General features: G+C 51.6%; 1 protein-coding gene across 1 annotated transcript in view; it reads left to right on the forward strand.

Moving 5' to 3' along the window:
- The first annotated feature begins 9,594 nt into the window (after positions 1-9,594).
- IGSF3 (immunoglobulin superfamily member 3) overlaps positions 9,595-25,040 on the forward strand; it is a 66,195-nt gene continuing 50,749 nt past the window's right edge. The window contains 1 exon segment of the mRNA XM_047726074.1: positions 9,595-9,793. Coding sequence (XP_047582030.1) covers positions 9,610-9,793 — 184 coding nt within the window. The 5' untranslated portion in view covers positions 9,595-9,609.

A 25,040-nucleotide genomic window follows, 5' to 3' on the forward strand; every position in this document is an offset into this window, starting at 1 on the left:
CTCATGGGGGTTAGTGTCAGAATGGAATGGGGCCCAGGGAGGAGAGCACCTGAGCGCCCGCCATGTGCCTGGGGCCTGGTCCGTGCTCAGGGCCTGGGCGCCTCCCCGGTCAGCTGACCGGCCGCAGGTTGCCTCGGACACCGGTGGCCATTTGGAGATTGGATTTAGGCCACAGTACATAGTTGCTGAGCCATAAATGCAGGACCTTTGGACCCCACTGTCGCATTCCTTGAGATATCTTGCTGTTCTTGTCCCAGTGTTGGTGGGGCTGCTGCGGCCGGGCTCTAGAAGTCTCCGGGCCTTGGTGTCATTTGAGGTTGAGAGCGTGGGCAGCTCTGAGGGGGGTTCCTCAGCCCGGTGATGGGGCCGCACTGCCTGGGTCTCACCTGCCTGCCTGCCTCACCTTTCCTCGCCACCTGTCACACCTCTGCCTCTGAATGTTGCCTTTATACGATATGTGAGCCATTTTCCTCTCCAGCTCTCTCCATCTGCTTGAGCTCCTGTTTCCGTCGGGGCGCCTGTTCTCTTGCCTGTTCTTCGGGGTTTCCTTCATTTTGCCTCGTTTTCCAGCACTTTCAGGGAGCAGTGTCGATGTCCTCTCACGTAGCATGCCGGTTTTAGGGAAAGAACCTAGGTGGGCGTTTGAGTGTCAGAGAGCTGCAGAGTATCTGATTAGAGGGTCCTGGGAAGTGAACTGTTTGTCACCGGATGGCATGCCGGGGAGGGTTTGGGGAGACACCCGGGAGGAGGGATATGCTATCAGCTACCAGGCTTTCCTGCTGGTGGCAGTGGCTCATGACCAGAGGCACCCCCGTTGGCTCCCCTGCCTTCGTCGTCCCAGCTTCCTTGTCCTCCTCCTCTGTTTCTGCACTGACAGCTCACTCCTGCCTCTGGCAGCATTGGTGTCCTGTACGTGCTCTGAAGTCACCCCTTTCTGCCTCATTCCAACTCTCCTCCAGTGACTTGAGGAAATTCTTGTCTTTGCTCTGTATGAACCCAAAACTAACCCTGCCTTGGCTGGTAAGTGTATTGTGCTGGGAGGGACTTCTCAAGTACAGTGAGACACTGAAGAGCTGGCACTGTTCACTTCCAAGCCTTTTACGGTTCCTCGAAGTCCTGCAGACCCGTCCTCTCTTTGACCCCAGCCCATAGAGGCTTCTAGCTCCTTCTTAAGATAACGATAAATAATGGCATGTACCCAGAAGCCAGGCAGAGGAATGCACTGTCCTGGCGCCTGTGGAAAGTGCCGGGGAGTGGCCGAAGCTGGTGTTCCGGGTCACAGAGCCCCAGGGTTCAAGCAGCAGTGGGAACAGGCCTCGGTGGGTTATAAAGGAGACTTTGTCTTGCTCCGGCTCAGCTCTGTGTTTAAGCCGGGGACGGGAGATGATGCAGTTGTGGGCAGGCACTTGCTGCACGATCTCTTATTAAGGTAGAGGAAATGAGAGGCCTGGAGGCCCCAGCCAGGCTGGCCTTGTACAAAATGGTCCACAGAGGTCCGTCCCTCGCCACCCTCTCCGTGCTGGCCTCTGTCTTCCCTCCAGCCCCATAAGTGGCTGCAGCCACAAGCTTCCTTCTACCCGCGGTCCCCCACTTGGGCTGTAGGCCCCCACCCTTGTCTGGCTGGGCCCAGCCTTTGTCCCTTGCTCTCCCCAGGGGTTCGGTACTTGACCGAGTCCTCTGGCTCGTCCTTGACCCTGCCTGGCTGGCTGCGGGGTTTACCGCACTGGTAGGGTGGCTCCTTTGCACCAAGGAGGGAAGCAGAAGCAGACATCAGTTGAACTCCCATGTCAGTCCAGGCTCTGTGCGTTCTCTGACCTCATCCCTACAGTTTCAGGTCTGAGGACTGTCACACAGCCCCCTCTCCAGATCAGACAGTCAGGGCACAGCAGGGTCCTGTGACTTCTCCAAGTCACGGCCAGCAGGGGCCCCTTCCTGCTAAGGAAGAGGAACTGAGTAATGTTCTAATCGCTTTATTGTGGTGTAATTAATGTACAGCAGAATTAAGTGTCGAATATGCTGTTCTCTGTGTGCTGACAGATGCAGACGTTCATGTAAACCACCGTCACAACCGAATAGAGAGCCCTCCTGTCACCCTAGAAAGTCCCCTCCTCACACCACCAGGCGCAGTGGCTCCAGGCCTGATTTCTGTTAACCACAGTGTTGCCCTGGCTGGAGCGTGGGCCAGCAGAATCCCACAGTCTGGAGCCTTTTGAATTTGGCTTCTCTCCCTCCACATCATAACACTTTTCCAGTTCATTCCCGTGGTTGTATAGGTGTACTTTAGTTTTTTGCTGAGCAGTATTCTGTGCTATGGACAGATCACAGTGCGTGATGGACAAAATGTCCCGTGGGTGGACATTTGGGTTGTTTCCAGTTTGGGGTGATCATAAATAAAGCTGCTGTTTCACGTGTGAGTCTCTGTGAGGATACAGGCTTTCATCTGTCTTGGGTAAATTCCAGGAGCGGGATTGCTGGGTCGTACAGTGAGAGTACGTGTAACCTTATAGGAAACTGCCAGATTGTCTCCCCAGGTGACTGTGCCACCCCACATGCCCACTGGCAGCGTGTGAGGGGGACCTGACAGCACTGACTTCTAGTCTGGGGTCTTTCTGGTCACCCAGCCTACAGGGTCACTAGCTGCTGTGGTGTAAATGACTCATAATCACAGTAATCTGCCCTGAGTTCATGCTTTCTCTTTATTTTTCTTTTTCCTTTTAAAGAGTTGTTTGCTTTTAAATTTATTCAGATCAGTGACCCAATTCCAGAAACCCCAGAACCATTTTAGAAGACACATATTTAAGACTCTGTTCTTCTAGAACCATGCTAGGTACAAAAATCACTATCAGATAGGGTCTCCTAAGAAAAATAACCGTAAATACTTATACCATGAACGTATATGTGTGTATGCATACGTATGTGGATATGTACATGTACACATAGATATGAATGTGTGTGATGTTCACACAGACACACACATAAAGAGATTTAGATTTTGGAATGATTCTTGCGGTTGTGGGGTTGGCAAGTTTGAAGTCTCTAGGGCAGGCCCACATACTGGAAATGCAGCAGGATTTTACCCTGTGGTCTGAGGCTTGATTTTTTTTCTTTACTAGGATAACTTTCATTTTCCCCCTTGAAGATTTCAGCCGAGTAGCTGAGAGCCACCCATGTTCTCAAGGGTTAGATCCTCTAAATTCCACGGTTCATGGATGTGTTTGGTTCCATCACTGGCTGCTGTGGTGGCATGTTATAGTAACAAGTTACTGAGCCCGCCTTTTTAATGCAGGATTTCTGGAAAAGTTGTCATGTTTGGAGCCAGATGAGGTCCTAGAAAAATAGAGAGGTTTTTTCCATGTGGCCCTCAGCGACTCGGGGCAGCCTCCTTTTCTGACCACTGCCCCCACACAGACGTCCTCCTTTGCTGGCTTTCTTTGCTCCCATCACCTCTGTTCGTAATTTGAAGTCTGTCCTTAGCAGGTGTCCAGTAACTGCAGTTTCTAGTACTTTCCAGGTAGATCCCTGATGTTTTGATGGCCCCAAATGGACAGGCCCGCTGTCACATTACAGCTGGCCCTGGTGATGAGAGAAGGAGTTTGAGGAGCATGTGGTTTGCTTGGGTTCGCTTTTCTCTTTGTTTGTGGTGGCATTTCCTGGGTGGGGACTGCCGACAGGTGTTCTTGGGCAGGGGTCTGGATGAAGGAAGCATGGGTTCTCTGCTCTAAGGCATTGGTGTTACGGGAGGGGCGCTGAGCCCAGAAATAGCCCTGAAACACCGGTGGCTGAGCAATCTCACCAAATCTGGCCCTGGGTTTGGGGAGGGCAGAGGTGAGCTGGGGAGCCTGCCTGGTAGGCTGAGGAAAGTCCTGCACTTAGAATGGGAAACCATGGTTTGGCACCCTTTCCCTGACTCCTGCTAACTTGATGATTTTGGGTGAAGCATCAGACCTTTCTGGACTTCAGCTCCCTCACTGAGGAGTGGGAACAATGGTCTGCATTGCCCAGAGGGTTGGCTGGTCAGCCACACTGTCCATAGGAGTTTCTCGTGCATGCACATGGCGTCATAAGACTTGGCCTTGGCCACCATCCTGAGAGAGGCCAAGTTCATACTAGGAAGCTGCCTCCACCTCTTGTCCTCCGGGACCCACTGTCCCTGGAGCCCCTGGAGGATAAGGCATGGGTAGGTGTGACTGGGGCAGGTTGGCCCTGGGTCGGGTCTGCTGAAAAGGGCTGTCCTCTGAGCACGGGGCATGGAAAGTTCCTGCTTGCTCCCACAGACTGACAGTAATAAATGCACAAAAGAGAAGGACACAAAGGACTGTCAGGGGAGTGAGTCAAGGCCCCTGAAGGTCACATGATGAATGTCCATCCCACATGGAATTTCTCGGTGACCCAGGGGTGTGAATATAAAAGTAGCTGGAGTCTAACACAGAGGCGAGTGGGTCTTTAGGAGGGGGCAGCCTTGCGGGAGAGCCAAGAGCACCGATCTGGGAATCCGGAGACCTGCGTTCTCTAAGCCTCTTTGTCAGGAACTAGCCATGTGACCTTGCACAGGGTGACCTCTGTTTCCTTTTCTGTGAACACAGGGGCAGGACGGCATGATCCCGCTCCAGAGTTTTCACACAGCATTTGGCGAATGAGGCCCTCCAACCCCAGCACCTCTCGCTGTTTACCCTGTGCTTTTTGGACAAGACGTGCCAGCCGCCTCTGTTACTGCTGGGTGGTCAATCCTTGTGGTTAATGAAGACTGCTTTGGGGCAGAGGGGGAGCGGAGGCTGCTGGGGAAGGTGGGGGGATGCGGGTTCTGAGGTGGGATGATTTTAGGCAGCAATATGCAGAGGAACCTGAAAGTGACTTCGCTAAGCAGTTTTTGCCGTGGGCTTGCCGGCAGGTGGCCCTGGTGGCCCCCGCTGCCATCTGCCACCCTGAGTTTCCATGGCCAGCGGGTGGTGATTGATGGTGGCATGGAGGAGCCTATGTCCCTGAGGGGCTCTGCTTGCTACCCCCATGCCCCTGGGCTCAGAAGACCTATTCCCAGACAGCCTGCATCTCCGGCTCGAAATCACTGGCTCTGATTCTGGTTGAGGCTTTTCTTTCCCACGTTAAAAAAAAAAAATTATTTGAGAGAGAATGAGAGAGAGGGAGAGAGAGTATGAGTCATGGGAAGGGCAGAGAAGCAGACTCCCCGCTGAGCCAGGAGCCCGATGTGGGACTCAAACCCAGGACCCTGAGCTTATGACCTGAGCCGAAGGCAGAAGCTTGAACGCCTGAGCCCCCCCCAGGTGCCTTTTTTCATTTTCTTACCCACTTGAGTGAATGTGCTTCTTCCTCCCCATGTGGCAGGAGTTTTGAGCCTTCTCCCTGGTCAAGTTTTGCTCTGTCCCAAATCCCACTCTCTGTTTCTTTGAGGTTGACCTTTCTCATTCCAGGCCTGGAGCCCTGCCCCTTAAGCAGGGCGACTCAGGTCCTCCCAGCTCTAGCTGCTTGGAAGCATCCAGAATTCTAAGATTAGTCCTCAAGACTGCAGAAGCACGCAATATGAGCTCTTACCCTTAGGGAGGCCACCCCAGACGTCAAAAATGGAAGCCTGAGGGCCAATTTCTTGTCATTCTAAAGTTTTCCTTGTCGTAGATAATTCTTGCACCTATTAAAAAGCACATTTGGGAGCATGAAAACAAATGAAATGTGCTGTATTTCAAAGGAAAACTTGATGGAACAACACCTTCATCCTTCATCCATGTAGCATTCTGTCAGCCAAGGCAGCATGGTGCAGGGTCATCACAACATTGCGTGAATATGGTTCCTAACTTTTCTGACTTAAATCATACTAACACGATTCAAAAAGACCTTCTCCTGGCTTCCCTTTGTCCTCTGCTGCCCTTTCCGCTCTGCGCTCTGCCTGCTCTGAAGGCTGCCCTCTGCCGTGACCCCTGCTCTTGTTCTTTGAGCATTCTTTGGCCTGGATACTTTTACTGATTTTCCTTAGTCTAATTCTGTATTGCAGAAAATTTTGAGTATATCCCCAAGTGGAGAGAGTAGGATCACGAGCCCCCATGCACCCATCACCCAGTTCCAGCCATTATCAGCTCATCCCCAGCCTTGTTTTATCTACACTTGCTCCCTTTCTTACCCTGCCTGTATTATTTTCCAGAGAACCCCAGGAACAGTTATGATTTGCCCATGTGTCGTGGAGAACTCTTGGCTGTTAGGCGGTGTTTATTAGTAATTTGCATTTTCATTCAAAATTCGTCTTCAGAATAACAAGGAGGTAGCATCTTGTCCCCATCCGATTGGTGAAAATGTAATGGCCAGACCATGCCAGGGAGTTAACAAGCACCTAGGACAGAAAGAACACTTAACCCTGACCTTGGGAATAGAAATTGGCATCCCAGGGTAGCAGAGCCATTTGAGCCACGCGCAGCATGACCGGAGATCCCCTCAGATGAAGGATTACAGGAATATTTATTGTAGTGGAGAGTTGGGAACCACTAAAAGTTCATCAACAGACAAATGAATAGATAAATTATGATCGATCTCTCCATCTATCTATATACAGTGAACGTTCATGCAAGGGACTGTGATACACAGCAGTCGGAATGAACGTGCTGGAGTGACACAGGCCAACAGAGATGACCCTCAACAATGGTCCAGTGAACATGACGCAAACTGCCTGCCGTGGTGCCGTCATAAACAGTTTGGAAATGTGCAAAGACTGTATTGAAGCATAAAAACGTACAAGAGTGGTAAACGCTGAGGGCAGGATGTTGTTTTGGGGGTGGGTGGGGCCATGGGATAGGGAGCTGGGAAATTCGGACTTGGGCAGCGTCTGTGAGGCTTATTTTCTTGGAAAAAATTTCAAGCAAGTGCGACAAAATATCAGGATTTGACAGTCCTGGATAGGCATGGCTGTTCGTTATTCTGTATACTCTTCTGTAGGTTTCCAAGGCTTCCTCATTCAAAAATTAAATTCAAGGAATGTGTAATTACTTTTCATCTTGTGAGCTGGAGGTGGCCCCTGTGCTCACGTGATGTCGTAAGCGTCCAGACGGAAGCTAAGACACTCATCCAGTCCTGAGAAAGTGCATATTTTGTCATCTGAGGACAGTAGGTCACGGATTGCCCTAAGTTTAATAGAGTCCTACGTATTTTCCAGAAAGTTATATTGACAGGGAAAGCCAAGGAACGAAACCCTAAGGATCTGACTTAACAGGCTATAGAAGAATCAATTACTTTGTATTTTCTCCTTTTGGAGAAGGTAGGAACAGGGTGGAGGGAGGGGTGAAGGGGGACCCCTTCCCTCCCTATATGTAGTCTCCCTCTTACCTGCGGTTGGTTAACAGCTGAGGCTTGCATTGGGGTAGGACAGATGGGCTTGGAGAAGGTAAGATTTTTGTAACAAGGCCTGGGTGACTGGATGTATGCAGGATGAAGGGCCCATCTTTCCCAAAACACAGACTATGCAGACTTGGTCCCTACTTGTCCGTTGTCACCAGGGTTCATAGTGTCCTCGCCAGGGCCCGCAGCAGTCCTCTCGGTGAACTCACCCTTTGTTCTCTGGCCTTGCCTGGGCCCTGTCCTCGTGTGTGGACGAGTGCCTCCCCACACTGGTCCCTGGGCTGTGTGCCCAACTCCTGCTGACCTCCCGAGACTCAGATCAAGAGGACCTCCATGAGACGCCCTCCCTGAGTCCCCAGGTTGACACCCACCACGGCCCTGGCACAGATAGCTCCTCAGCGGGTTGGTGCTTCATTCCAGGCCTTTCCCGAACAGTGATGCCAGTGGAATGGTTCGGAGCACAAACTCCCATGTGGCCTGGGGCAGATGACTTAAGCTCCTGGCTTAGCATTCATCTGTGGACAGGGAGGAGAAAGGCACCCACCTCAGGTTGTTGCTGTGGGGATTACCTGTGCCACACATGAGGCATCCAGAGCAGGGCCTGGCAAGATCCAGTGCTGAGAATCGCTGGTTCCTCTCTCCTACTGTCTTCCTTCTACCTTCCCTCCTTCCTCTTCCTTTGTGCTCACCATTTTTCGCCTACCAGCGTGGGGAGATGGAAGACATTGTAAGCAGAGCCTGTCTGTGGGAATGACGAACGGCAGGCTTGTAAGGGGGTGGGAGTGGGGAGGCTAATTCTGGAATGACTTGGGGGAGATCGGAGTGATGGGGGAGTGGGCCAGGAATTTGGACACCTTGATGACCAAGAGGAGGTGTTTAGACAAGAAGGGACTGGCAGAGTGGAGCCAATAGAATTTCTTTAAATTTACTTGTATTTTTGATAAGTGTGGAATGGCTTAGGCTTTGGCTTCATATTCCATTTGTTGAGCATGCCTATTGCACGGGCCAGCAGGAGGTGGGGTGATGTGATGCGCCTATGGGTAGGACAGGCACGCAGGAGTCTTGTGCCCAAGCACTGCGTTCAGAGTTCGCTGGGTGCATTAGGGTGTTGTGGGATTTTGTCCTTGACCTTTCTGCATTCTTCCAGCAAGTTTTGATGAAGGTGAAGGTCACACTCATTTAAAGCCATTTAAAGGGCTTTAAAACGAGAAGAGACAGCAGGCAGGTTGGTTGGTGGGGAAGATAAAAAGCAAGGCAGACGGATGGGCTGCCTTCTGCTAGCATGGAACGGGGATGAAGGCAAGGTTTGGAATCCAGCTACCCAAGTGTGAGAGGGGGAGGCTGTGGGCAGGGTGGCAGGTTGTGTAGCTGGCATGCGTCAGCCATGTGACGGGGCCCCCGGACGGAGCCGTCTTGTCTGCACTGGAGGAAATTTGGTGTCCAGAACCAGGGTGCTGGTGTCCTTCCTCTTTGCCGGTCACACCACAGGTGGGAGATGGCGTGAGGTTCTGGGCAACACATCTGGAGGCACAGAGGCAACCTGGAGCCTGTTTGTGAGAAACAGGGAAGAGAACTGAACCCATGTCATGCGTGCAGCCATGGAAGGTCTCGGGCTTTTCAGCCTGGGGAGGAGAAGCCACAGAGCATCTAGACGGCAGGCTCCTTGAGCGTAAGGATGGTTGCTAGGCATCTCTCTGTAGTTTTCGTTATTGTTTCAGTGTTCAGGGCCTAGAATGTGCTCAGTTACTACCCAGTGAATGGGTAAATAAGAGACTGAGCTCAGCCTGTGTCCAGGACCCCTGCGCTCAAGTTCAGTTCCAAGTAAAGAAGAGTGTCCTAACAGAGCTTCCTGACCCGAGCTGCCACCCATGGAGTTGAGCCTCAGGTGTGGGGAGTCAGTAGCTGCGCAGGCCCCAAGAATCATTCTTTACATCCCTGAGTCAGGACCTAGTGTGGAGGGAAGGAAAAGGAGTGGGTACAAATCTGTGATGGCTGAGGGTGGCCAGGAACAAGTAGATTTGTAAATGAATCTGTTGGCAACTTAGAAACGCACCCCCCTCCTCCCCAAACAATGCTTTTTATAATTTCTGGTTAAAATGCCCTAATTTGAAATAACATTGAGTAGAATTTAAGTTAATAGTGTGAATCGCAGTCCCATTTGCTCAGCTTCATGGCCCAGATCCGCAGAGCCATTTGTCACAGTTTGTTTTAAAGCCAGGAAGAAAAATACTCCTGGCCACTGTCCAGAACTCCTCGTGGAGATGCTGCCTTTGAAACATGGAAGCAGTGGGTGGCTCCAGAAAGCTGGGGTGGGGCAGAAGGAGGGCCAGGGGCGGGGAGGCAAGAGACGGGGTTCCACCTGCCCTCACTGGCTTGCTGGTGACCTTGGCTGAGTCATGCAACCTCTCTCAGTCCCCGGTGCCTGGTGGAGAGGAGCCTTGGCCGACCACACCTTCTCCAGGTCAGTGAGCTTTCCTCCTTTTATTCATTGAGCTAAGACTTTGAGCTCCTCTGGTACCAGGGACTGTTTCAAGAGCAGCACCAACGCTTTCCTAGTTTTAAGACCTAGGATGCACAGAATGGCATCCTCCGTACTAGAGAGCAGCGTTTCTTCCAGGCGTGAGAACCGTGGGCGTGCAGATTGCTGTGAGCTCGGGAAAAGTCATCAGCAGGCTTTGTCCTGGTGTGCTTGAGGCCTGAGAGGGTGCAACAAGGGCCAGCTCTGAAGTGCATGAAATCAGGCTGTGGAGATGTGGAGAGCTGAACAGATGCCCTTCAGAGCGCCTCTGAGCGTGCAAGGAGCCGGAAAACGGGTGTGGGGAAGGTGGTTTTGGAGTGGAGTTGTCTGCACGGCAGGGACTCACTTCAGCTGGCAGGGGGAGTGAGGCGCCCGGGGGGAGGGTTGTTCTTTGGAGTGGGGGTGCACTGGGAAAGAGGGTTCCGGGAGAATGAGTGTGTGATTCATCCCGCACATGTCCTGGGCACCTGCCGCGGAAGCCCAGAGGGGCCCACAGAGCTGGGTTACGATGGGGCCCTGATTTTGGCTGCCCGGAGGCCTGTGAGGCAGACGGGTATGGAAATGTCCCTCCACGGTGCAGCCAGGGGCACACCGCACAAGAGGGGGCGAGGAAGGCCTTCCAGCAGAGAAGACAAATGGGCTGGGCTTTCAGGAGGGACTCGGAGTGGGCTGGGTGTGGGGCAGAGAAAGAGCCATTCCAGGGAAGGGCTTTGAAGTCCTCAGACTTACACTTCTTGTGGGTGGAAGCAGAGACCCCATCACCAGGCGTTGGTCATTTGATTCTTGGAACGATGGGGGATCTATGTTTCAAGTGCCCAAAAAAGAGGGTGGCCATCCCAGTGTTTGAGACTGAGAATTCTTTGTGCTTAAGCTGCCACCAGCCTTTTCTGGAACACTGTGGGTGGAAAACAAAAAATAGTCCTTCCTGCTCTGCGTGTGGGGATTGGGCGGGATGAGGGCTGGGAGGCAGCCGGTGGGCCAGGTGGTGGGTGGATGGAGGTGTGGCTGCAGGAGGGGGCCTGGGAGGGGCTGACAGTGACTGGGAGTAAACAGGATTTCCGGGCGGTCCCTGGGCCCTCCACTGGCTGTCCACAGTTGAGGGAGGAGAGAAGAGTGAGGACCACTCTGTGCCAGAAAGAGAGCCAGGGAAGGCAGACATTAGTGGAGATTGTTTTGGAGGAATAGTCAAATATGCACAGATACAATGAATTTATTTAAACAAATTTCTGGAATTGACAGCTTGACTCAAGGGCTAACCAAGCTCTGTGCCTTAAAACCAGTGGGTGGGAGCCTGAAGTGAGTTTGAGATGGGGTCTAGACCCTGGGGGCTCTGTTGTGGAGAGGCGGTTATCCATTACCTAGGGCTTTTCAACCAACTACCCTAATCTTAGTGGCTTATGAGAATAATCCTTTTATTCTCTCTCAAGGAATCCTGTAGGCTAGGACTTCAGGAAGGTTTTGGCTGGGATCCTCCCTTGGTGTCTTTCCTGCAGCTGCATGGAGCTGTTGGCTGGGACCCTAGCTGGTGCAGCGTGGGGTGGGGGGTGGGGACGTAGAATCTCTTTCTCTTCCTGTGGTCACTCCTGGGGGCTGGCCTGGCTTCCTCAGAGTATGGCGGGTTCAGTGCCGTCAGGCTGCTCCCAGAGTGTCCAGGGCTCTGAGGGAGCGAGGCGCCGGGGAGAGCCAAGAGGAAGCCTTTCATGACCTAGCCTTGAAGTCACTTGTGTCACTGCAGCTGAAGTCATAAGCCCACCCAGGTCCAAGGGGAGGACCCAGATCCATCTCTCCATGGGTGCCTTGGAGTCAGGTGAGCAGAGCATGGGATGGAAGAGAAGGGAGCTTTGCAGCCACCTTTGGGGTACACTCGCTCAGGTGTGGAAATGGCAGGAGCAGTTGAACTCCCCCTAGCACCGTTAGATGCCGAGGGTGGAGAGCACCGCCTGTGGTCTGGCAGGCAGCCCACGATACTGGGCACTCGGAAGAGGAGGCAGCCAGGGACGGAGGCCACGGAAGAGGGACGCCAGAGCTGTCCTCGGCGGGGCAGGGAGGACAAGGGGGGAGGTGCTTTTGGCCAGAAGTGCGGAGCTCTTGTTGATGAGTTGTTTTCTTCACTATCTGGAGCCCTCCCCCCAACCTTCCCCTTAGATTGCTAAACGACACTTAATTAGGAGAAATTTTAAGTAATCTTCGTCTTTTTTATTGTCTCCAGATTTTACTTTGGCATAGCATGCATTTTTATTCATTTACTTTGGAATAAGCAAAGAGATGCACGTGTCTAATTTAAAAAGATACAGAAGAATGTAGACAGTGGAAATTAAGTCTGCTGCACCTCACCCCGTCCCCCCAGAGACCACCGCTGTTGCTGTGCAGGCAGTGTTCTCCCCGCCCCGGGCCCCTCGGTGATGCTGATTCTCTGGTCTGGCGCCCAGGCTCTTCCCCAGCCCAGGCCTCCCCTCCGGAGCCACCCACCCACCTTCACCAGAAGGCTGGGCCTGTGAACTCAGGGTCAGCCTCAGCCTGGGGCTCTGATCGGGCTTTTCTGAACCTGTCATTGTAGATGTTGCTTCTAATTCAGGTTGGATTCATTCCACGCTGGTTCTTCATTTCTGCTTTGTGTGGTTTCTAAATGTTCTTTTATTCCCAAGACCATGATTTCTGGTATTTTTTGTTCTGTCAGTTACACGTACATTTCCCTGGCAGAGGGAAATACATATAGTTGGGGGAGCCCAGGGGCTTTGAATTTTGGTGTCACAGAATCACACAAACTTAGAGCTGAAAAGGGACTTTAAGGATTGTCTAGGTGTTTTCCCTTTTTTGTTTTGTTTTGTTTTGTTTTGGATTTTTTTAAAAATTTTTTTTTGCACATAGGGATTTCAGCTCCGGAGAGAAAGCTGAGAGATTAAAGTCCTCTCTGTGCCAGAAAACCCCACAAACCTCCCACAAAACCAGCCCTGCTTTACTTCCTGGGATGGACACCACCCCGCAGAGACCCCCAAATCCCTGGAGCAGGTGGTGGGAAGTGCCTGATCCAGCCCTGGGTAGGAACGCTGCAGCCCAGGAGATTCCAAACGGCTTGAGCGCAAGACCTTGGCGCTGTGCCCAGGCCTGGAGGGACTTCTTAGCCGGCCTTCAAAGGGACAGATTGCAGCTGAACTCCGCGCGGTACCCGAACACAGCTCGCCAACACCAAGGGCTGTGTCTCTGCAGTGCGCAGCATCGATCTGTAGCATCTGAAGCTCTTTTTTCTCTCTGAGTGTCCATAGAATTCATTACTTTACAATGAGCCTGTCAGGGACAGCTGCAGTGAAGAAACTCTCCGCTCAGGTCCCGGTGTCTCATCCTTCTGAAATTTTGCCTTAGCGAGTAAATCAAATGCTCTGTAAACACACTAATGTCACCATCCACACGCATGGGGATTTAAAACTTTCTCCAAGCCCCTTTATAGATGCTGCCTCCCCTGTTCTTGGCCGCAGCCCTTTACTTTTCTGGATTTGGCTGCACTTTCTGAGAAATGCTTTTTTGGGTATTTAAAGAAGATTTTATTTACTTATTTATTTATTTATTTATTTTAGAGAGCATGTGTGTGCAAGCAGGGGGAGGGGCAGAGGGAGAGAGAATCTCAAGCCAACTCCGTGCTGACAGCAGAGCCCAGTGCACACGGGGCTGGGGCTCCATCCCCTGACCCTGAGATCATGACCTCAGCGGAAACCAAGAGTCAGATACTTAACTGACTGCGCCATCCAAGCGCCCCCATAAAAAGCTTTTAAACAGCAGCTCCTTTGCCCCTGAAAAGCACTCCATGCACTGGGTCCTGCTCTTGGCTCTACAGGTACGGTGAGTGAATCCTGCCAGCCAAGGGGAGCTCTAAGTTAATGAGTACAATCTTTCTTCTCCTTCTTACAGCATGGATTTCCTTTACAATCCTTGTGAGTTTGGGGAGACAGAAGTAAGTGGCTGAAAAAGGGTCACTGGGTGGGATTCCAAGTCCCCATTTGTTCCTTCCAGGTTTGCTTTTTTACCCCCTGCCTCAGAGCGCCCCTCATTCAGTGTGTGGCGTGCTTAGTTACTCCATAGTTATCTTGAAAGGGGTTTCTGAGATGCTCTTTAAATCCTGGTGAGGATGTCGCCCTCCGTGGCGGTCTGCTGTGCCGAGGGATGCTGGCAGCCCCCACCACACACAGATCCGTAGCTCATCTGGCCATATACACAAAAGACAGCTGACAACTCCGCTTATCAGCACTAGGTGTGCTGGAGGCCTTCGGGGATGGTCAGCGCTTTCCGGTTTTGATTACCCGTAACTGTTTCAAACGTACAGCCCTAGCAAAGCGATGACCTTCACAGCCGTATCATCAGGGCTCTCACTAATGGGATCATTTTCTATTTTGAACGTCAGTTGCCTCTCCTCTCTTTTCTCAATCAAGCCTTCATTGATTGCGTCGTGCGAGTCTGGGATCCTTGACTGCCTTCCAGGAACAGCTCTGCCCTTGGCGACTTCTGCTATGTCTGGACCTTTGTGGTAATGATGCCCATTTGGGAGCTGGGGGGTCCTCCACTGACGGAGGTTTTGAGGGGGACTGAGTGCCAGCTATTTGGGAGCAGTCTTGAATTAACTGTCTTCTGGCAACTTCCTCCAATTGATCGATGGCTTATTTTGGCCTCGGAGGCACCTCCTGTCTGAGTGTTTGCCTCCATCAGCTGTGTGACTGTTCTCTGCTCCCTCTGTCCTGCAGAGGGTGGTGGGAGGAGGTGATTTCTAGCCTCAAGTGGCACGGTGGTCTGGAGGGTCAGACGGACGCAGGGGAATGGACTCTTAGTCCTATCGTGACTCATCCACCCCCCCGCCCCCCGCCAACCTTCCTCCTCTATCTTTGTTCCGTATACGCAGCCTGTCACCCAGATCTGCAAGTTGCTCTGGACAGCTCCTGGACACTTGGGCTCTTGACCACATTTCTTTAGCATCTCTTCTTCCAGACTGCCTTTGTCCCCCTCCTGGGGTCTGCCCTCGTTGGTTCTCAGTGGCGCTCTTCTAGACCATTGCAAGGATCTTTTGCTAGGACCTCTTTCCCATCGTTCCCGCCAGAACCACCTTCCCGAGACATGACTCAGAATATACATTCAGAATATGGACACCTCATTGGCTCTTCACTGCCCTCGGATCACAGCCTCTGTAGTATGGCGACTGAGCCCCACCAGGTCTGCCCTGCTGCTCCTGCCACTTATCGGTCTGATCCCCCAGTGTGTCCACACCGTGAGCCCTTTGGCTCCCCCCAGGAGCTGTGTGCATGTGGGCTCCTCTGGGCTGAGGGCCTTGTCGTGTCCCTCCAGCCTTACCAAGCAGGCACATCTGCTCACCCTAATTAAAACAGGCACCAGAAAGCTCTGATCTCTGAAGCTCTTCTGACTCCCTACGGTTAGTGAGGACCGCTTGCCCCATTCCCTGCACGTGTCCTTCGCTGCACCGCTGGCCCTTCTGACTTTGTTTGCACGTCTGTCTCCACCTCCTAGATGGCGAGGATGTGGGTCTTGTAGCTCATCCGCCTGACACGGGGCCTGGTGAGGGAGAGGCAGCGCCCACAGTTGTGGACTGGATGAGAAAGGAGTGTGCAGTACTGGCTGCGTATCCCCTTGGTGCTTAATTTCTCTGAGCCTCCGTTTGCTCACTCCCTCTGTGCAACGGGGACAGCATCCTTCTCTTGCAAGATGGTTGTGAAGTTCAGATGAGAGGACGATTGCGGAAACCGCTTTCATAGAGCGGCTTGGCCAACACCAGGGATTTCGCAGGTTCTCAATCCTTATGGCCCTTTTAAGGTGACAGATGAGGGGGAGCATTGGTTTCAGGATGAAGCATCTCGTGACACCCTCGTGTCTTTGGTCTTACCCAGAGGGCTTTTCCTCTCACCTCTAATTAGAAAAGGATGTCTGGGGAGCGCCTTCAGCTTCTGGGCCGAGTTTGCCGCTGGGGGCAGAGGCTTTTGAACCCTCGTGGGACCACTGAGCCAATGCTCAGAATCCCAATCCTGAAATCTCTCTTCCTCAAGGCTTCTCTAGGGCCTTACTGGTGCAGCTGCCCTCGCTTTCAGTAGGGAACTGCGGACAGCCATGGGACTTGGGGTGCATCCTTGGCCTCGGGTAAGTCAGAGGTAGCCTGCATGGTGATGCCTGGACTTCTGCCTTCTCAGAACTCTCCCAGCCGCCTGTCACTCAGGGGCCTTCTCCATACCCTGGAAGGACGGTTGTCACCAGGGCTCATGGTCTCCATCTGTGCTGCACGAGGGCATTGAGTTGGAAGAAACAGAAGAGATGTGTACAAGGGCTAGGAATGGATCAACACAGAATTGAAAGTTTAATAACTTGGAAAATAAGGGGTTTTAGCAAAGTGACTAAATAGCTTGGGGAAAAAAAAAAAGGAGATGAGGTCGAACCTGTTCAACCAGGCCCTTGAGCAAGTACCAAGCTCAAATAGAGGGCAACTGATTAACCATGCAACCTGTCACACCTGCCAGGTCACCTGGCCAGCCTGGCCCTGGCCGATTCTGCCATCCAGTCTTTCTCAGCCCTTCCCTTCCCCCTCCCCCACCCACAAAGGCCGCTTGGCCCCCTCTCCCTCCCCGCCTCCCCCACTCACCCAGCCTTGGACTCATCTGTACAAAAACAGTCACCCTTCTCTGACTCCTTTTCTGGGGGAGGGAGGGTGCAGGGGAAGGCAGTCTGAGAAATGCGTTGTGACCGCTTGTCCTCCTTCCAAGAGTAATCCATGCAGAATGCAGAATGCTTAGGAAACACAACACACAAAGAAAACCAGTCACTTACTACCTTCCTGTCCTTTAGCAATTTCCTGTGTGTTGGCCCAGCACCTTCCCCATACATAGGTAGTGGGGTAAGCGGTTCTTTACAAAAACACTTGTAAACCCTCTAGAGCCTTTTCCTTCTCTAACTTAGTAAGATGTTTCCGACGTGTTTAGGTGTTCATAATATTTTGCTCTGTGATTTTTGATGACTGTGTAATATTTCACCTGCTGGAGAAGGGCTGTCATTTCCATCACAGAGCCTTGCTGGCTGGACCTCTCCCCGCTTCTGCAGACCCCCATCCCCACCCGCCGTGTGCTGCTCCTCATTCTGCCACCCTTTGGAAGGCCCCTCTAGTCTCCCCCAGCACAGCCCCGCACACCTCCCAGGGCTGTGCTCCGAACTCCCCAGTTCCTGTCTCTGGCCTGCTGCAGAGTTGTGTTTTATGTGTTCCTGGCCCCAGTAAGAACAACCAAGGGACCCGCTGCTCACTCCCTGGTGACAGTCCTGTTCAAAGCGTGTTCCTTGAATTAAATTGGAAAATGAGGCATCCCTAGGGCGGCCCTCAGAGGAGGAGATTGAACCACCAACAATGAAAGTCAAAGCTGAGAGGAGGAATGGCTGTGAATTATTATGATAGAGGTAACAGGGGCTTGGGAAATCCCCAGGGGCGGTGTCCATGCACTTGACTATTAATTTTTAGTTGAGTGTGGATGTTCTTTGTTAGTGTGCTGGACGTATTTCAGGATGCCTGGCCACTCACTCTTTAAGCAGGGACTGAGGGGGCAGTGGTTGTACTCCAGATAATGAAATACAGAAAACCACCCCGTCAAGTCTGCCTGGGCCTGGGTGGGGCGAAGTGTGTGTCATAAACGACCCCCCACATCCACACCTGAGCCTTTGAGGTTGCTGTCTGGGGAATGTGTATGAGAGCCGTAGTGGGGAGTTGCAGGTGAGTGCACAGGTAACGGTAGGTTATGCAAGCTGGACTGTTGGAGCCCAGAAACTTTGGCCAAGTAGAGAAAGCCTGTCCTTGGAGGGAGGAGTGCAACTGTCCTGAGGAAGTAGTCTAGGTCATGTGGGTTTCCAGTTCTGGGACTTCTAAGGACTGTGACTCATACTCTTGGGTTGTTTTGAACTTCCATGGTGTCCCCTGTCATACCTGCCCCACCGCACACATATACCCACTTGAGCTAGTTGAATGGGCCCCTGAGCTCAGATACTTGTGTTTTTCTGGCTAACGACCAAGAGGATGGCCCACATGCCTTTGAGCATGGTCACAGTCAGGACAATGGTCATCCCAGCTGCCAGCCCATCTGTTTCCCTGACCATCTGGCAAAGCCAGCCTGGCTCCCAGAGGAAGCTGCTTGAGTACTTCTGGGACTGAAGGCAAGTGTTCTGGGCTTCACCTAACTTGAGAGAAGGGGGCCCTTGGACCCTGATGTGCTTATTGGCTCTCCCATTGGCGACATATACTGAAGTGTCTGACAAGCCCCAAGCGCTGAGCTCAGGGCATGTTTGGATGGTAACAGAGCTCCTCAGTGTGCAGAGGTTCCCGCTGGGAGTCACAGCACAACCTCCATGAGGCCAAGAGAGCCAGGGGAGAAGGCTGTGATCTTGGGCGGAATTGGGAGAAGAGCATCAGTGGTTGGTACAAGGAGTGCTCCCTGGAGGGAAGTTGGAGGGGCTGCACCAGGAGTAGGAAGCTGCTCTGAGACCCATCTGAAGACCACCCATTCAAAACCTGCATGTCCCTTGGCAGCTGGGCAGCCCCCATTTCTTATGTGTGTCTGTGTATGTCTGTGGCCTTGGCATTGGAAGACAACAGGGAGGGTGTGGGACATTGTATTGAGGGCCACGATAGACCTCTCAGGAGCTTCCTGAAGCCGTGGCCTCTGGTTCCCTCCCAGGTCATGGCCCTCGAGGTCTTATGCATTCCTTGCTGCCCCAGTGAACTGACCTCCTCATGCAATCCGCAGGAGCCCTTTGGGCATTTTTCAGGAAGGACCTGGGCTTAGCATCTTCTTCCTGGGGCCACGAGAACATCAGGGGAGACATAGACAGGAAGCCTGCCAGCTTCTAGGAGGAAGAACCGGAGGACAGGGGTGATGGGGGGAACCAAGGAGGCGTTACCTTGCTCCTCATGGAGGACGGTGGTGATGGCCAGTAAAGTGACTCCTGGGATATCCAGCAGGTGCCTCTCAAACTGTCTAAGAACTTGGTGAAACTGAGGCATTCCAGGTCCAGAATGGTTCTGAGTGAGGGTCCTTTTACAGGAACTCACGTGAAACTGGTGCTTCCTAGGCCACCAGACTCGGCCGGAGAACTGTGCCGTGAGGTTGTCCTCTCATTAAAAACAATCTGCCTGACACTTAGTCCATTTCTGTTATCTTTGAAACCGGATGGAAGGAAACAGTGGTCAGTAGATGTAGGGTAATTACAGAGAGAGCATTTACAGGCAAGTAATCTGATTCCGTCTTTTAATTTTTTTTTTTTCTCCTCCAGAAAACAGAAGGTGAATACTGGTACTTCTGTTCAATTATAAGCATTTTCCCCTGGATATGCTGCCCTCAGTCCTGGTGTAGTTGGGTCTGTTACCTTAGCTGTTGGCATGGTTGGGTCAGGGCAGGCTGCAGGGCTCCCCCATCTGCCTTTCCAGAAGCTTCTGGGCTGTGCCGACCTTGGGATGGGAGTGAAGGGCCCCAGGTGGGTATGAGAAGGTGGGAGGACTGTGGGGCATTAGCTCTGCCTTTTCGGGGAGTGGAAGGCTGTGGGAGGGCTGAGTGACAGGAGGGGGTGTGGCTGAGGAAGAAGAGCAGGGGGCTGTGGTCTTGGGGGCTGGTCCTAGTGCCAAGCACGTCATGGGTGAAAGGGCCACGGACATCTTAGAAGTGCTCAGTTCTCCCCTGAGGGTTCAGTGGTTAAGGAGAGAGAAGCTAGGGGATTGCACAAATTCGGTCGAGGAGAAGACAAAGACCTAGTGCTTCTGGATGGAGAGCAGGAGCCGAATTCAGATTCAGATGCATGCTGCTCGAAAACCAATACTTGACAGACAAGGGATGGTGGGAGAGGAAAGCTTGCTTTCTTCCGGAAGCCGGCAGTCTGGGAAGGTGGAGGACTAACGTCTCGAAGACCGTCTCCCCTGTATAGTTGAGGCTGGAAGGGTATAAAGGGGAAGGAAGAGGAGCACATGAGCAGGAGAAGCAGGTGCCCTGGTGGTTAGTCCAAGGTGGACGTGACACTGAGCAGACTTGCTGGCTTCTGGGGCAGCTGTTTTCATAGACTCAGACCTTATCTTCTGGGAAGGTCTGTTCCTTCACTTCTCAAGGCCAGTGGTCTGCAAATCTCAAGGAAAGTAGGTTAGTTCTGCTCCAGACCAAGGGACTTAGGTCAGCAAGCAAGGAGTGCATAAGCTCAAAGCAAGTTATCCCTTAAGACCCGTTGGAGTGCTGTTCCAGTGGGAGGCATGTACAAAGAGGAGGACATGTTGGCTATGGCAACAATGAGAAATCCCATAAATATCCATCTATAGGGGAACAAATAAAATGCAGTGTAATCCCAGGAGGGGATACCATTTAGCTATATAAAAGGAAGGAACTAGAATTATATCGAATCTCAAAAACATTGGGGAGCAAAACCAAGGAATGTGTCTGTATGGAACCAAAGTGTTTTTGTAATGATACTGTGTATTTTCAATGATTGTGTATATATATATTTATATACATATATACACATATCTGTTTGTGTCTGTATTTCTGTACATGCGTGGATTTTTAAGAAAAGTCTGGAGTGGTTCATAGCAGTGCTAGTCTCTGGGGAGTTGAGGTGGGAAGCAGGATGATGGCTGGTAGTCAGAAGAGATTGAAAGCTTATAATATTTTCATTATCATTTGTTTTAAATATTCTAATTGAAGTAAATATTAGAACGTTTAAAGTATTTTTGAAGTCTTCGTTCAGCAGCGTTCTAAGGTGGCAGCTACAGCATTTAGGACCAAGTAAATGAGGCTGCAGCTGGGAAGCAGGGACCCCGCTCTCTGGGAATCCTACCAGAGACAGACAACCAGGCAGCCTCATCGTGACTCAGCAGGACACATGTCACGGAGATCAAAGTCGGTTTGGGGTGAAGTGAATCATTGTGTTTGCCATCTTCTTTGCTGGTTCTGTAGCAGGTAGTCATACCTCCTTAGAAGTGGCATCAATAATGTAACATTAACTAATCATCTTTAGACGAGCTCTATTTTAGGTACCGCTGGGGATTTAAATCAAAAAAAAAAAAAAAAGAGAGAAGGAATAGTGATATTTTTGTCCTTGAACTTAAAACCAGGCCAGGCCTTCATCTTATCTCACTTGACTGTGAATTTGGTCTCCCTGCTTTGGGTCTTGCCCTCTGCTCTGTCCTCCACCTGCCTCTAGAATGAGGACTCAGAAACACAAACACAGTCTGTGTCCTTGCTTTTCCTGTGCTAGTCCCTTTCTCAGCTTCCCCTATCCCAGAGGAGACCTTTGACTGTATCCGTGTGCCTTTTGGTGCCCTTTCCCGCCTGGGACTCCTGTACCCTCCTGTCGTGTGACCAGAGCCCCTGACAGGCTTCTCATTGGTCCTGCAGCGACCCGGTAGTGTTTTTATGTGGCACATACTTCCCTGCCCACCCTTCAAGACCCAATTCAAATGCTCCTGCTTCCGTGAAGCCTGTTTGGAAGCCTACAGTCTCCTTCTGAGGGAATCTTCACCTTGCACTCTGCCCCTCACCGTGGTCACCTTCTGTTATACAGTAATGTTCGGTTGTGTGCATTTCCTTTGGGATTGTCAGCTTTGCATCCAACTATGTCTTATTAATCCCTCCCTCAGTTTGGGGCTGGGCTCCCCTTCATATAACAGATACTCGGAAACTGTTGGTTGAAAGCGTAGCGTAGGTTCCAGCCCTCTTGGCCCTGTAACCAGTTACTCCAAAACTCAGTTGCTTCAGACTATTTTATGGTGTCACCGAACCTGTGGGTCAGGAATTGGGGCGGGCGTGGCGGGGATGGCTTCTGTCTGTTCCCACTATCCCGGAGTCTCAGCTGGGAGGCTGCTTGTAGCTGAGCGGTCCTATGAAGGCTCGATCACGTACATGGCGCACTGTGGGTGGTGAGCTCTGTCGGGCTGTGGATGGGATGGAGGGGGGCCCCCTCCCTGCACCTTGGGCTTCCTCATAGCACGGCAGCCTCAGGACACTGGAGATTGTTCTGTGGCCACACAGGGAACCAGGTGGCAGAGCAGATGCTGCGTTACTTGCTACGACCAGACCCTGACGGTCACAGGGTCACCAGCCTGCCCAGGTTCAAAGGGAGGGAGATTAAAGTCCACCCCCGATGGCATGGTCCCACTGAGGAAGAGCACCTGGGACAGGAGCTGTGTTTGGAAAACACGCCTTTCCAGGGTGTGTGGGAGAAACTGGGTTCACAGCTAGAGCTCGTGTCACCACCGCAAGCCCTCTGGCACTCGGCCACTTCATGCCCGTGGAGCACTTAGGATGGGCCATGTGTTCAAAATCTTGGAGGAAGAACTCGTTTAATCCTTCAATGACAAGGTGACAGTTAAGTCACTTTACAAATGGGGGGATGCTGAGGCACAGAGAGCTTCAGTAGTCCTAGCCGAGGTCTTGCAGCACTGCCGGTGCTGTGCAAGATCAAGGTAGGAGAAACTTCTGGAATCATCTGCATTCTTCAGATCTGCTGCTGGGTGCTGGCACTGCACACACATCGCATGGGAGTCAGAGGCTGTTTCAGGGGACAGTTTTGATGGAAACGAGGACTGAGCTAGAGGTATTCATGCCCATGGTCTGGGGAAGTGGAGGAGACAGCTGTCCTGTCTCTGTGGTTTCCTGCACGTGTGTGTGTGTACGCACACCTTGGTCAGACTGCCTCTCATGGGTGCTGACATTGACCTAGCGGGACCCCTTTGTGAAGGTGCTTTGGGTGGTGCGCGTGAGGGTAGTCTGGCTTCCTCCGCCCCTTGCCTCAGGTTCTGCATCTGTGAAGTAAAGTCGCTAGGAGTATATTCCTCCCAGGGCTGCTGTGAGCGTTGACATGCGTTAGTTAATACCCGTAAAGCACTTGGACAGTGTCTGGTACCCCATCGGGGTCCAGCAGGTGCTGGCTGTCGTCGCAAGGGCCAACCTAACCTCTGTGTCTGTCTGTCCATCCCCTGGTCCAGAAGGGGATCACATGGAGATCCTTTTCGCTGATACTACTGTTGTCCTCCCTTGGCTGAAGGCTAACAAGTGGGGACCCCCAGACCTTGTCACCAGCGTCTCCTCCCTGATTGCTCTTTCTCAGGAACCTACATTCTGGGAAGCTTCTATTGGGTCCAGTCTCCACCTTGCAGAGGGTCTGTTTGTCATTTTAAACTTGAGGCCCTAGAGATTCCCCACGACAGTTGTCAGGACAAGGTTGGTAAGAAAGTCAGTCTGTGGCTTATCCTCACTTAACGCTGATGTCCCCACGTTCGGCATGCACCACAGACTAGGAAAGTATATACAGTCACATTCTTTGTCCTTGAGGAAATGGCTTAACCCGGAAGGACATCTCCTAATCAGTCAGGGTGGCTCTAATGACATCAACTAACCTTCGTTGTGTGAGGATTAAATGAGATGATGGATGCTGAGCGGTGAGGGTAGTGGCTGGCCCCCTAAAGTGCTAGTCGTTACCATCCTCTTTCTTCATTGTAAAGCAACACAGACTTGCCAATTTAAAGTAATGGGAGAATAAAAGAAAAGAGAAGGGGAGGGTCACCAGCGTTCTCACCACTCAGAGATTTAGCCCAGGATCATTGTTTTCTGGGGTCATTTTTCTAGGTATAGTTTTGGGTTTTTTAAAACACAATTTTACTATTTTTAGCCGAAAGTTAAATGTCGATGTTTCTTTTTTATGCTCCTGTACTTACAAAGATTTTTTTCCCCCGGTTTTAGATGATCTCCTAGGGGGCGGAAGAAAATAAAATCTTGGAATGCTCATTGGGTGGCTTTCACAGTCTATCTGATCTCTGGGGTTACCTGCGAGATCGAGATACGGTGCCTTACATTGTTCCCATCGTATGGAGAAAGAGATCCGCCAGCGTGGCAGGGTTGCGTGTAGAATTTCTACCAGCTGGGTGTGGAGGGAACTTTCATAACTGGAGAGGCAACAGCTGGAAGAGCAGACGTGGAGAGGTGAGCTAGATCCTTTGACACTTCGACATGCTCAGTCATGCATCTTGAACATAGCAGTTGGACCCTTTGCCTAGAGACGTGGGTTCCCCGAGCCCAGGCGTATTCCAAAAAATGCACGAGAAGCTAGTTTTCACAGGCACAGTGACCCCTCCTGCTCTGTAACTCCTGAATCATACTACCCCTAGCCAGTTTCATCTGGGAACAAAGGAAAAAGAGCGTCCTTGAACATGCACGCTCTTGAAAAACTAGTGAAGTGATAGATACCCTGTGTTTTTTTATGTGACTGGAGACGGTCACAAGTAAATCTGAAAGGCATGGCCTGTCCTAATGATCATGTACTGTCTAAAACAATATTCTGAATTCTTTTCCTGGGCCTTGAGTTGCTTTCCGAATCTTTTAAAATTGATGGACCCCTCTTCTAGAAAATGTATGCATGGGCAGCAAACACAGTTTTTCATTAAATCTTAAGACTCACAGGTGTCGATGGGGCGCCTGGGTGGCTCAGTGGATTAAGCCGCTGCCTTCGGCTCAGGTCATGATCTCAGGGTCCTGGGATTGAGTCCCGCATCGGGCTCTCTGCTCAGCGGGGTGCCTGCTTCCCTCTCTCTCTCTCTCTGCCTGCCTCTCCATCTGCTTGTGATCTCTCTCTCTGTCAAATAAATAAATAAAATCTTTAAAAAAAAAAAAAAGACTCACAGGTGTCGATACCAGTCATATATTGGTGCAAAACAAATTACCCCCACACTTCAGGCTGAAATCAATAGTAAATTCTTCTCAGTTTTACTATAAACCTAAAATTGTTGTCCCCCACCCCCCAAAAAAGTGCAATCTTAAACAAGAATTTTGATTGGAGAAGCTGTGTGCGCTCCGTGAAAGCAGGAATTACTGCAGTTGTCAATAAAATTCTTAAAATGAGAAAACACACAAAGATAACAGTAAACATTATTTCATACAGTTCCTGTGCATCAGGAATCCAGGAGCCTTTACCTCTGGTGGCTCTGATACTGTGACTCCTGGTGGGGGGCTGTCATCTTGGCTGGTCTGGAGGACCCTCTTCCGGCATGGGCCAGTTACATGCTGGTCTTTGAGGGGGTTGGAGGTGGGGCGCTCAGGTAGACCTGCCCTGAGGGCTGCTTTGATGTCCTCCTGACATGTTGTCTGTGGTCCCAGAGAGCAAGGCAGAAACCCTGGTGTCTTTTTCAGCCTAGCGTTGG

This window comes from Lutra lutra, chromosome 4 (genome assembly GCF_902655055.1).
Source record: "Lutra lutra chromosome 4, mLutLut1.2, whole genome shotgun sequence".
Taxonomy (NCBI): Eukaryota; Metazoa; Chordata; class Mammalia; order Carnivora; family Mustelidae; genus Lutra; species Lutra lutra.